This window comes from Rhinichthys klamathensis, unplaced genomic scaffold (genome assembly GCF_029890125.1).
Source record: "Rhinichthys klamathensis goyatoka isolate OS25496 unplaced genomic scaffold, OSU_Roscu_1.1 h1tg000449l_1, whole genome shotgun sequence".
Taxonomy (NCBI): domain Eukaryota; kingdom Metazoa; phylum Chordata; class Actinopteri; order Cypriniformes; family Leuciscidae; genus Rhinichthys; species Rhinichthys klamathensis.
The window spans coordinates 1-13,799 of NW_026606942.1; the positions used below are offsets into that span (position 1 = coordinate 1).

General features: G+C 37.2%; 1 protein-coding gene across 1 annotated transcript in view; it reads left to right on the top strand.

Annotated features, from left to right (window-relative positions):
• The first annotated feature begins 114 nt into the window (after positions 1–114).
• Positions 115–13,799, top strand: part of cpne4a (copine IVa) — a 55,330-nt gene continuing 41,645 nt past the window's right edge. Inside the window, exon 1 of the mRNA XM_056236501.1 lies at positions 115–320. Coding sequence (XP_056092476.1) covers positions 150–320 — 171 coding nt within the window. The 5' untranslated portion in view covers positions 115–149. The remainder of the gene's footprint in view (positions 321–13,799) is intronic.

The following is a 13,799-nucleotide window of genomic DNA, read 5'->3' on the forward strand; positions in this document are numbered from 1 at the left end:
AGTAGGGACCATTTACAAAGGACACATTTTTGTATTTTAAAATTGTTCAATTAATTGTAATAGATCACATAAAAAAATATCACAGCTAAAAGAAAAATATAATAAAATATAATCTCTCTTTTCTTTACAGCACAAGCATCTCCTGAAACATGAGCGACATCTACGAGTCTGCAGCCAATTCTCTGGGCTTGTTCAACAGCCCCTGCCTGACCAAAGTAGAGCTGCGGGTCACCTGTAAAGGCATCTCAGACAGGGATGCCCTCAACAAACCTGATCCCTGCGTGGTCATCAAAATGCAGTCTCATGGCCAGTGGTTGGAGGTGGGTTTGTGTTTCCAGTCAGATGCATAACATTTCTGGTTATGTGACTAAATGAAATCATTTTTAGGTAATAAGGTCTTCTAATCGTTTTTGTGGACCGTATCAATGCATTTTTCACAGCACTTGTGCCTTTTTACACATTCCTTTGCTGCTTTCTTCCAATTTTACTCTCATTTTCACACCATATCTCACATGAGCGTAGCTTTGGGTATATACACTCTTTTTTTGGCATTGATGGTTCCGTGAAGAATCTTAAACATCCTTTAAAACTTTCCATTGCACAAAAGGGGAAAACGGTTCTTTAGATTATTAACTCTTTCCCTGCCATTGACAATTTTCCATTATTTATGACATAATGCTTTCCTGCTATTGAAGTCATTTTCTGGCAATCCATGTTTTCACTGTTATTTGTGTAACTGGTCCCACTCGAGGCGCTCTGAGCAGGACTCGAAGCGTGGTCTCCGGCGTAGGAGGCGGGGCGCACTAACAAGAAGCCTCTAACTTCAGTCGCTAGCGCGCCTCTTGAGGCCAGGGGAGTGAGGTTTACACGCACAGCTCTTATTGGCCTACGTCTGTTACATACGGTAGAGGGCACTATTACACATCTTCTGAAAAAGTACAGAATCTCCAGATCAAAAAACAAATGTAGAAGAAGCAGAAACAAGAGATAGAAGCATTGCTTACGCACATGTAAGCTGACGTGACCATCAAACATTAAATAGCATATGAATCAACCGAATGAAATTTCAAACTCACAAAGAGGTATAGGACTAAGCAATTTTTGAGGGTATTGATGGACTCGATCTACTGGATCTATGTTTTGATCAAAACTTATGCAAAATGTTGCTTTTTTTATGAAACTAACCCAAATTCAAGGTTTGATAAAAAAAAGAATGCATGAAGCTAGAGTAAAATGTTTTTTGTTGTTGTTTGTTTAAAAGCAGAGGTTCTGTTCTTTCTTTTGATAAATTGTATGTTCAGATATTCATACAATTCTGGGGGCTATGAACATTTTGTGAAAATGATTTAAAAAATGCTGGCAGTGGCACTGAGGCGAGAAAAGAGTTCAAATGTTCTTCAGACTAAGATTTTTTTTTTTTAATTTTAAGAACTGATCACTAAACGGTTCTTTGGGGAAGCCAAAATGGTTCTTCTATGGTATTGCTGCGAAAACCCTATTTTGGAACCTTAATTTTTAAAAGTAAATATATGGAGATGTCCCTACCAAAGTTAAGAGACAACTGAATAATCCTAAATAATATTTCTAGTGATCACAGTTGTGAGTGAATGTTATATAAGAATGTAATGTTTACATTTGTAAAATAGCAGGATTTTATTTCTGTTGAGACGTATTTTACTGAAATTTACGTTTACAAAAATTAGTGAGTTAATAGTTCAACTGAACAACTGTTCAGCCAACAGATCATTTCAGTGTGTAGGTGAAAACGTGGTGCCTCTGTATAGTTTAATTGATTTTAAAATCTACCTACACAAGGACCTCAGGTATAACACAAATCCACAGTATTGCCTCATAACCAACCTGCCTCTTAAGTATAGTTTTTTCCCCCCAACGGTTCTCCCATGTATGCTTTATCTATGACAAGCTGTTTGTTCTTTTCAGGAGACATAAAAAGAACAAGGAGACACCAAAGTTATGTCATGAAACTCTAGATGGTGCAGGGTCCTTAACTCAATCTTGCTATCGCATTCTCTATAGGGCACAGCTGATTGGTTCTTGCTGTATCAGCAGCCAGTGAGCTTGCTGCTTGACTTGTGCTTTCAGAAACCCTCCACCTCCCCAGCTCCACCTGTATAGGGTAATTCATGTATGCCATTGTAAAGCAGCAACATATCTTACTTGCTCACAGCAGCGTGTTGTATATGTATTGACAGTAGTAAGTCCCAGACTTGCTCTGCAGCAGCAGCAGCAGCAATAACAACAGAATTATATATATATACACTCACCGGCCACTTTATTAGGTACACCTGTCCAACTGCTCGTTAACACTTAATTTCTAAGCAGCCAATCACATGGCGGCAACTCAGTGCATTTAGGCATGTAGACATGGTCAAGACAATCTCCTGCAGTTCAAACCGAGCATCAGTATGGGGAAGAAAGTTGATTTGAGTGACTTTGAACGTGGCATGATTGTTGGTGCCAGAAGGGCTGGTCTGAGTATTTCAGAAACTGCTAATCTACTGGGATTTTCACGCACAACCATCTCTAGGGTTTACAGAGAATGGTCCGAAAAAGAAAAAACATCCAGTGAGCGGCAGTTCTGTGGGCGGAAATGCCTTGTTGATGCCAGAGGTCAGAGGAGAATGGCCAGACTGGTTCGAGCTGATAGAAGGGCAACAGTGACTGAAATAACCACTCGTTACAACCGAGGTATGCAGCAAAGCATTTGTGAAGCCACAACACGCACAACCTTGAGGCGGATGGGCTACAACAGCAGAAGACTCCACCGGGTACCACTCATCTCCACTACAAATAGGAAAAAGAGGCTACAATTTGCAAGAGCTCTCCAAAATTGAACAGTTGAAGACTGGAAAAATGTTGCCTGGTCTGATGAATCTCGATTTCTGTTGAGACATTCAGATGTTAGAGTCAGAATTTGGCGTAAACAGAATGAGAACATGGAACCATCATGCCTTGTTACCACTGTGCAGGCTGGTGGTGGTGGTGTAATGGTGTGGGGGATGTTTTCCTGGCACACTTTAGGCCCCTTAGTGCCAATTGGGCATCGTTTAAATGCCACGGCCTACCTGAGCATTGTTTCTGACCATGTCCATCCCTTTATGGCCACCATGTACCCATCCTCTGATGGCTACTTCCACCATGTCACAAAGCTCTAATCATTTCAAATTGGTTTCTTGAACATGACAATGAGTTCACTGTACTAAAATGGCCTCCACAGTCACCAGATCTCAACCCAATAGAGCATCTTTGGGATGTGGTGGAACGGGAGATTCGCATCATGGATGTGCAGCCGACAAATCTGCGGCAACTGTGTGATGCCATCATGTCAATATGGACCAAACTCCCTGAGGAATGCTTCCAGCACCTTGTTGAATCTATGCCACGAAGAATTGAGGCAGTTCTGAAGGCAAAAGGGGGTCCAACCCGTTACTAGCATGGGGTACCTAATAAAGTGGCCGGTGAGTGTATATATATATATTTGTGTGTGAGTGAACGAGAGAAGCTGACAGCATATGTACACTGAGAAATCTCCCTGTCAGGTTATGAAGGCTTTGCCAGCTCACCATCGGGAATCTGTTCTCACCACGCTCTGTCTCATTAGACATTCACATATTCACTTATAGTGATTCCGCTCTCTGAGTGTGTGTGTCTCTAAAGGAAACCCCACTCTAAAATCTTAATTTTGCAACCGGTTCGTACCTGTCCTCAAAGGATCTCTTCATTCCCCTTGGAAATCCCGCTATGAAGAACATTTGAAGAACGTCTTCTGTTTAGCTGCACTGTTTGTTCTTTAAGGGCTGCTGGCTGAGCCTGTTGCATCATGCTTTTTCTACCATTTTTCCAATTTCAAATGACTTGCACATTGGAGATTTTAAATGGGATTACGTGTGACATTGTGTATAATGTCATAAATATTAAAATAACGCCAATAAACCAAACACATTTTCAAAGAGTGTTTATGAGCTGTAAGCTAATGTGTATTAAGAGAGAAATATCCTGATATTTCGTTTCTCTGATGCTGCCTGAAGCAAATTTACATTTCTAGTGCAACAAACAAGAGCTATGTGATTTATTGCAGTCATGATTGCATTTCTCTTCACACCTCTTAACCTGTTTCCTCAGTATGCAGTGCTATGGGTCAGACTCATTTATCTGAAAATGTCACTTATACATGCTATTGTATTGAGTGCCCCAATGACTTAAATTTCATATCCGTGGGTTTTGGCTAAATCTAATTTGAGTGGAATATCCCACTGTGATAGTCTCTCTCTCCGTTTGATTGCTCATCTATCAATTTCCAACTACACTGGGAGCCATTATCAAATCTTTAGCTAAAGTATGACAGTGTTAATTAAATTCGGTCTGTATCTCGCTACCTAGAATATCTCTCGTTCATCTGGAGCTGTGAGAGGAGATAACTCTATGTACTGTTTCAGAGGTCACTGGTTTGGGTAGAAAAAATGCCAGATACAGCTTTAAAAAAAAGAGAGTATCTATATTTATCTATATGCATGTTTAAAATAATGTATGTATTTGATGTATAATGTAATTGTATATAATGTATAATTGATGTATTACATTCAGATATATTAATCATTAAATTATATATATATAAGACATTACCTTTTTGGCTCACTAGTCACTGTGGCTAGTGGTTTTCCAAAGTTTCTAGCCACTCAGCATTTTCAATTTTGACATTGATACCATGGAAATGCTCCCATATAGATATTTTAAATAGTATAATTTATCTCATAATTTGGCTGAAGGTATAGCCTATTAGGCTTCTGTCACTTTAAGACCTGATGCACGGATCCATTATACTGTTACACATGCGTTTTCTTTCTCAACTGTTTACGTTCACTTAAAACATAACTGACCGTGTTTACGTGAATACTCATCAAGACCGGCATTTTGACATTACTTTGTGTGTATTTGACCGTTTAAGGGCAATAAGCAGTGAAAAAGAATTCAATGTGGTAAGTAACATTTAAAAGTTTCGGGTCAGTAACATAAAAAATAAATGCGATATATAATTTTATACATTAAAATAAAACAGTTATTTTAAATTGTAATAATATTTCACAGTATTACTGTACAGTACAGTACAGTTTTTACTGTATCTATGATCAAACAAATCCAGCCTTGGTGAGCATAAGAGACTTCTTTCAAAAACATCAAAAATTCTTACAGTATTGAAAGTTTCAGAGTCAGCAGTGTTTGTCTGTTGACCCTTGATCAAGATTAGTGCTTGTTTGTTTAGCTGGTTGCTCCTGAATGAGTGTAAGTACAGGAAACAGCACTTGTGTGCTTGAACATGCTTTTAAACTATGGCAGTCAGGGAGAGTAAAGACCTGCTGCTGACCCTGCGAGCTCGAGCACCATCAAACAGAGAGAGATGGTCACAAACACTCTCAGCAAATCCAGTATGCTCTGAATCACAAAGAAGGCACTCCATAATGCTGACTGCGGACACTAAATTATGATGGGCCCTCAGCCTCTGGGGTGAAGGGCCTTTAACGTACTGTATTTCAGGACGTTTCCATGTTGTGCCCTTGAAAATGTGCTGAAAGTACATTTGTGCAACTCCATTCTAAGAGGATTTTGTTCAATGGTCTTGAGCAGTTGTCTAATGTGATCTGTAAATACAGGGTAAATGGCCTTCATCTTTTCGGTGATCAGCATTTTTCCAACTTCTCATTTGTTGTTTTCCTTTATCTCCATGAAAAATGCAACTTTTAAAACATTTACAGTTTGAAATGCCAAGAAGTGGCTCCTGTTTCATGGCTTATTGCAATGTTTTTTATCCTCTGTCCATTAGAATCCATATTCCTGAAATTATAGTGCCTGCATGGGATGAGAGACAGATTTTACTAACATAGTTAGATTACTTGTCAGACAGCGAATCGGAATGGACTAGAGACAAGTTATGGTCTTATCAACCATACTCCATTTAAAAAACCCATCTGCCATACAGTCTGTGTGTCTGTATGTGTTTCATCCTGTTTTTTTTCTTTCTTTTTATTTTACAGCTGCTCTGTTATTTACTCACACAGACAGCACAATTCACTTGATTTAGGTGCACATTTCTTGCTTTTTTTGTGCGTTTTATAGTTTCTTATCATCATCTATCCATCTGGTCTTTAAAAAGAATCTAGTTAAACAAAAAAATTAATGACTCAACTAATGATAAAAACTAAAAAGCACCCTATTACAATTTACTATTATTTTGGAACAATGGACTTTTTTTTTTTAACAAATTATTTTAATAACATTTTTTTGATTTTTATTTAATTGAATATGCATACTTTAATTATTATATATTATGGTACTTAACAAAATGCATTTTTTATATTTTTATATTTTTTAAAATTTGACAATATTACTTCCTTTACTTTATAAATATATAAATACAATATATTTATTATATTCAGATTTATGTTCAGGATTTCTACAGTCATGCAAAACCTAGAATTACTAGAACATTTTAAATGTGTGTTTTCCAGGCTAATTCCAATTTTACACTTTTGAAAAGTCCTTTTAGGTTTTTATTTATATTCATGACTTTTTTCTAAATGTGTCTAGTTAATGGAGAGAAATTGACTTTATGCGTGCAAGTATATACAATGATTTTGAAAGATCCTTGTCCAGCGATGATGAATTTATTAGTCAGAAGGTGTGGGAGCCCTGTATACCGTATCATCAAACACTTCATTTCCAATTCTATGTGTGAGAAATACCAATAAAAAAAAAAATTCTCACTCAAAGAGCCTCATAATTTGAGCTCTGATAGAACTGACACCACCCTCTCAATTTCTCTAAAAATGAATGCTATGTGAAGAACACACACAAAATGTTCAGCTCTAAAGTTACATTGCCATTGGCTATAATGACCTGTCAGCGTGTCAGATCCCAGTGCCATGGCTGTCAACTCTCACCAATAATCAGACAAAAGGCAGAACTGAAGATGAGAGTCTGACTGTCACCTACAGCATTCAGACACACATGTGAATGACTGTGGCAGGTGGAGCTGTTCTTTCATCTATGCCAATCACAGGAGCAGGGAGCACTCCTGTTGAATAAGGATAGCGTATCTCCATATCGCTCCCTTTGGGGTGCAATCTAGTTTTCGCTTAGACTGATCAAGACTGATTTCATGGTCTGAAATAATTGGATATTGATGTAAAAAGAGTGAAAAAAAAAAAAAAAAAAAAAAAACCTTCAAGATGTAGTGATGTCATACTAGTGATCCTCTCATCACAATCGCACAATATAGGCCTAGCGATGTTTGCCCATTAAAAGAGTCACTGATACCAGGGTGTTTTTCCAGACCATTTCTATGGAGTTGCTAAGTCCTGAATTGTCCTGAAATCTGTCTGTATATTCTAATTGAGCTGAATTGAGCTGAATAATGACACTGTTATCTTCTGCTTTATAGGTGAAGCAGTTGTTTTTAGAAAAAAAGTTTGCAACATCAACACTGTTATTTAACTGAATTGAATCAAAATTGAACTGACTTGAGCTGAATAATGACATGTCTTCAGTAGAGCTGCTTATTGCTGAATTGAACTTGTTTCATAATTAATTAACTTTACAGTTATTGAGCTGCATTGAGATGAAAAAATTACACTATTGTCTCTTTTTGTAATTTGAATCTGTCTCATATTTGATGAAGTTAGCTATTAATATGTGAAGCTGCTTTTAAACTATTTCTATTGTGTATAAAGCGCTATAAGAATAAAGGTGACTTGACTTGACTATGCTGATTTGGTGAATTATTATCCATTAGTATTGGTGCTCAATTATTAATAATGGTTCTTATTATATCAATGTTGAAACAGTTTTTGTTGCTTTATACTTTGTGGAAATATCCGGGTCACTTTTTATCAATTTATTGTGTCCTAAAAGTATTCATTTCTTTCTGTCACAGTTTCCACAACGGTTTTCAACATTAATACATGTTTCTTGAACACCAAATCAGCATTAAGAACAATTTCTGAAGGATCATGTGACACTGAAGACTGGAGTAATGATGCTGAATATTCAGCTTTTCCATCAAAGGAATAAATTACATTTTATAAAACGGATAGTTCCGGTCCTTGAATCTGATTGGTTGAGCCGCGTTCGACAAAGCCGTTGTAAAGGACTCAACAAACGTACACCTGTGACCGCATTACATTAGTATTACTGCGCATGTAACGATGCATGCAGGGAAGCTGAAGACAGAAGACTCAAGTTCTCACAAAACACTAATAGGTTTAATTCTTACTCAAAAAGCAAGCAAACAGGCAGTGCAAACACATCTCAACATAACCGAGACTGGACCAAGAGTGAAGGCAAGGGTGAGGCTTCATAACAAACTGAAACGAGCTAATAAATGACACACAGCTGAAACCAATGAACTAATAATGACGGTAACCAGGGAAACTGAACAAAGGAACACGTGAAACACAGACATGAACAAAACAGGGAAACAGATCAAAAACAAACATAACCTGACAGTGCAACTGCCCTTTGTGATTCTTTGTTGCTGCTTGTGTTGCTTGGCAACCTCTTTGGAACTACATTGCTTGGCGGAGGAATAAATGTGTAATAACGTTATATTTTTTGTTGCTGGTGTTTATTTTATGAAAAAAAAAAATATTAAAATGAATATTTTGATGGAGTAACCGTTTTAGGTAATACGCAGTAGTCATTTCGATGCTTGCCTTAGCAGGACTCTCCTTGACAAATACAAGTTTGTTTCTCTTTTTGCTGATTAAAATTATATTTGCCATGGCATGGCTTATCAGTTCTGAAAGTGAACATTTTGTCTTTCTTCATCTTTTCCTTCTTTTTCTTCTGCCCCTGTTAATGTCTCCTTTTCTATCATACACTCCAGGTTTTGTGCAGTCATGAATTTGAGAGGCACGTTTGTCTGTTCAACTTTTTTTGCTTTGGCATTTGCTGAAGTGAAGCTGTGGCTTATCATGATGCAGCTTCTAAACTTCAGTGACATTTAAGAAATAATATCAATATTCATGAAGCGCAAGCATAAACATAGCAGGCTGACAGAGTTATGCGGTTAGACGTGGGTCATCTGGGCACTCACGATTAAAATTAAATTAAATCAGAGTAAATCTCATGTAAAAACGCATTTTTTAGGTTAGCTTTTACTTGACTGTTTTTTTCTCTCTCTGTGTGTTGTATTTTAACTTGTTTGTTCTATTATGTAAAGCGCCTTGAGAAGCTGCTTTAAAGGCGCTATATAAAAATAAAGTTATTATTATTATTATCTGTCAGTCATGTGATGGCAGACTTCCTTTCTCTGTATGTTCCCTTTCTGTTCCATCACCCCTCTGTGTGCACATGTAAGGTCTTCTCGCTGTTCTTTTTTGTCCATTGCATCTACACGATGGAATGGGGCTGAACATCTCTAGCATTTGGGAGCTCTGTTTCATCATTCATTTACCACAATTAAACTTGAATTTGAGAGTTTCTCCCATATGGACATTTTCTTGCGGCATCTTGCCTCACTGACTGTTCAAATGGTTTCAAAATGTTAATTATGAGTGTGTTTTAGTAGGAATTCTATGACTATGCACTGATCCTCAAACCCGTCTCCATCCCGGTGTGATGACTCTGATCTTAAACCAGATGGAACTGGAAAATATTCCGATTGTTCCAAACCAAACTGACTTCTGACCTATGCCTGAATCATAATCATACACTGTTCTTTCATTGGCCAGAGGAGAACTGGCCCCCGACTGAGCCTGAGTTCTCCCAAGGTTTTGTTCTCCATTCTGCCACCTGATGGAGTTTTGGTTCCTTGCCACTGTCGCCTTTTTCCACCTTTGTTGCCATTGGCTTGGCTTGCTTAGTTGGGGACATTAAATTTAATATTCAACAATAATATTGATCTGCCTGCATTGACACTTGTTAGGGGAAAACAGTTAAAGACCCAGAACCAGATATGATGAATGAAGACCCGGAGTCAGAATTATAATAAATTAAAGAAAAGTTTTACTGAAGATAGTTTGCAGTTTCATCAGCAGAAGTTAGCTTCAAGACTCACACTGGATTTCTTAGGCCGCCCCGCTTACAGTTACAAAGATCACAGCAGTTATACCATTTCCAAGGTCTAAGCTACGTCATTGCTTACAAATAAATAGATAAACATAGTAATTTTCCACACATATACAGATAGACGGAAGCATATCTCCATCGATTATGCAGCTGACACTCGGACCCTAAAGTCAGGCACGTTGTAACCTTCCAGGTCGCAGATTTGGGTTGTGGGGCGCCAGCATGTCCAGAACAACAACTCAGTCAATCTCCAATAATGCCAGTGGTTCCTTAACCTGTTACCAAAAAGACTAACACACACCGACACACAGCTTTTCCAAGGTTGGATTTGGCCAGGCTCTAACTAAACAGGAGAGTCCTCTCAAAACATCAAGATAATGCGTTCTTTCTCTCAAGGAGAGCTACATTTTAACAAAGAAATGGTGCCTTAAACTATTGGCTTCAATGACCCCTATATGTTTTAACACGTTGAAGACCTTTCTCAAACACAAAACAAGTCCCTATTTCACTTCTGGAAGCCGGGCTAAAAGAGCAAGCACTGTTACTGCATTCAGATATCAAATACAGACATTAAAGAATACATGAAACTAACATTTCAGTAATCACACTGGTAACTTTAACAAAGTAAAACCTCACAAGCCTAAGTCATTCAACCCATTTGATATTTAGAAGGAAAAATATTGAATAATACCATGATTATAATCACTCATTCATTACATATACATTGATTCCAATCCACCCCCTTCACACTATTATACAAGAACTGAACTGAGCTGGACGATGACATCACTGTTTACTTCAGAGTGGCTATATATATATATATATATAAATGAACTAAATTAATAACTTTTTTTTAAAAACAAAAATGAAACATCACTAAACTTATTAAGCTGGACTGTGACGATATTTTCTTCTGGAAACATTGCATTATTTTCCTGTTATCTCTGTAAAGCTGCTTTGAAACAATCTTTATTGTAAAAAGCGCTATATAAATAAATGTGACTTGACTTGACTACTATCTTGATCTTGCCTATACATGAATTTCGATCATTTCGATCAAGATCATTTTGTGAATAAGTTTCAAATTAACAATACAATTGGATGATAGTCAAATGCTGCTTCTTTGACTGAATTTATGTCGATTGCCATGCAGGTTCAGCTATTGTGTCTATCTATTAATATCTATTATCCTCAACAAAGCTGCATTAATTTAAATAAAAAAACAGTAAAAACAGGACTATTGTGAAATAATATTACCTACTATTTAAAATAAGAGTTTTTTTTTTAATTTTCATATTTTTTTAAATGTAATTTCTTCCTGTAATGGTAAAGCAGAATTTTCAGCATCATTACTGCAGTCTTAAGTGTCACATGATCCTTCAGATATCAATCTAATATGCTCAAGAAACATTTCTTATAATTATCAATGTTGTAAACAGTTGTGCTGCTTAATTATTTAACCGAAACTGTGATCATTTTTTTTTTCAGGATTCTTTGATGAATAGAAAGTACAAAAGAACAACAACATTTGTTTCAAATATATACAGTTGTAATCGAAATTATTCTTCCCCCATTACAAATCAGGTTTATTTGCAAAATTTACAGACTTTCAGGTGTTTGCAATGATCAAATCAAACAAAAGTAATTGAAAAAAACCTCAACACAACAAATGTTTCACATTGTTTCCCCAGATCCAACTGAAAATCAACTTTTAATGACTGCAATCTCAAAATTATTCAACCCCCTGAAAAGAATCCCTCACAACAGCTTAATTACGCAAAACAGGTGTTGTCTCAAGCATCTCATTGTGAGAGTATCTCATAACAAATAGAAATATTAGTACTCTATTCAGAATAGCTTTTTTTCTGCAAATAGCAATTGAATTGGGACATTCACACTTTCTGGTTCTTCCTCCTCCTTTTATCTTCCTCTTCGAAAAATCCACTTTTCTGCCTTAGCGAGGTCTCAGTTGTGTCAATCTTCCTTTTTTGCCTCATTTAAAGTGGAAAGCTGAACGAAGGAAACATTTCTTCACACAAGTTGGCCTTATTTAAAGCTGTTAAAAAAAGTGAAGCGCTGATGTGAGAGCATGGTAAACAGCTTATTTGGGGTGCTGGCATGCAGTTGAAATGGTTAATGATAGCTCTTGCTGCACCCTGCAGCCCTCCTCTCGGGCCTGCTCTCATAAACGTGGAGATGGGAGAGCAGCCTATTAATGCAGAGTGAATGTGGCTGCAGAATCAGAGACCCCACGTTCTGCAAAGGAGACATGGAAAGGAAGGTAAATGTGGCTTCCAAGGGCAATTAGACCCATGTGTGGGGGATGTTGCACATGCTGAGGCTCATCCTTTGGGGCAGTGGTATTTGTGACTTGTGTATGTATATGTGTGTGTGTTTTGTATGTGTGAGAATAGATGTGATGAAACCTTATGAAATATGCTTGTGCTAGCCAAACTTCCATCCGGCATATCACACTCACAAGAAAGGCCAAGAAACAAGGCTGGTGTGAAACCATTTATAGTAGATTATTTTGTATGCTCTTTTCAGTAGATCAGACATTTTTTTAATATGTGTACACAACAATATATAACTATAACACAGTTACACTTTCAAGGCCATGCTTAAAGGAATATTCCAGGTTCTGTAGAAGTTAAAGGATTAGTTCACACAAAAATAAAATCCCTCAAGACGTATGACTTTCATCTTTCAGCCAAACAATCAGAGTTATATAAAAAATATCCTGGTTCTTCCTAGCTTTATAACGGGAGTGAATACCGGTAGAGGAACCGGAATCTACCAAATACTGGTTCCATTAGCTCTATCGCTCAGGTGGTCACTTTTACTACTCTATTAGCCAGAAGGAATATTCTCCTTAAATGGAGATGTGCTACTTCCGCTACTTTACTCACAATAGATGGATACAATATATTTTTTCTACATCAAATCGGAGAAATTAAGGTCCATTCTTCGAGGTTCTCTTAAACCCTTTAGTAACATCTCGGATCCCTTAGCCCTCTGATCCTGCCTTGGATAATACTTAGCATTCATGAGAGAATAATGTGTCTTTATTTATTTATTGATCCATTTAATTAATTTTATTTAACTTATTATTTCATTTTGTTTATTTATTTATTTTCTCTTTCCCTCCGTTGTGTGGGGATGGTTAGGGTTTGGGGTTTGACAGGTTATGGTTCTTTGCTGATCATTTCAGTGTATATAATCTATGTCGTCTTGATAAAATGGCAATAGAAAATGTGTCTGCCTCTACTTGTGGTCCGATCGACCAAAACACATCTTAATACCAGGTGTAAACAGGGTCAAGTCATCCTGAATTTTTTTTCCCGGTTTCAACAAAAATATTAAACAGCATATTACACTGCTCTTTTGAACTTTCTATTTATCAAATGATCAATCCTGAAAAATGGTATCATAGTTTTTCAATTGCCTTAAACCATTATTGTTCAACATATTGATATCATTACCATTTGAGCAGTTGTCCTTTGAAGCATAACTGAATGACTAGAAGCCTTTCCACCAGTGGTGTCTTGAATATTTATTTGTATCTCCAGAGCTCTGCTGCATGTCTAGGTGTTGACTGCTCTGCCCTTCACTGCCAAAAGACTGTCAGTCCAGTCTAGAGATGCTCTCAGGCCCCTGTTTATGCAGGCATAAAGGGACTTTTCTAAGGCTGAGAGGACACACGTCTTTTCTGAAAA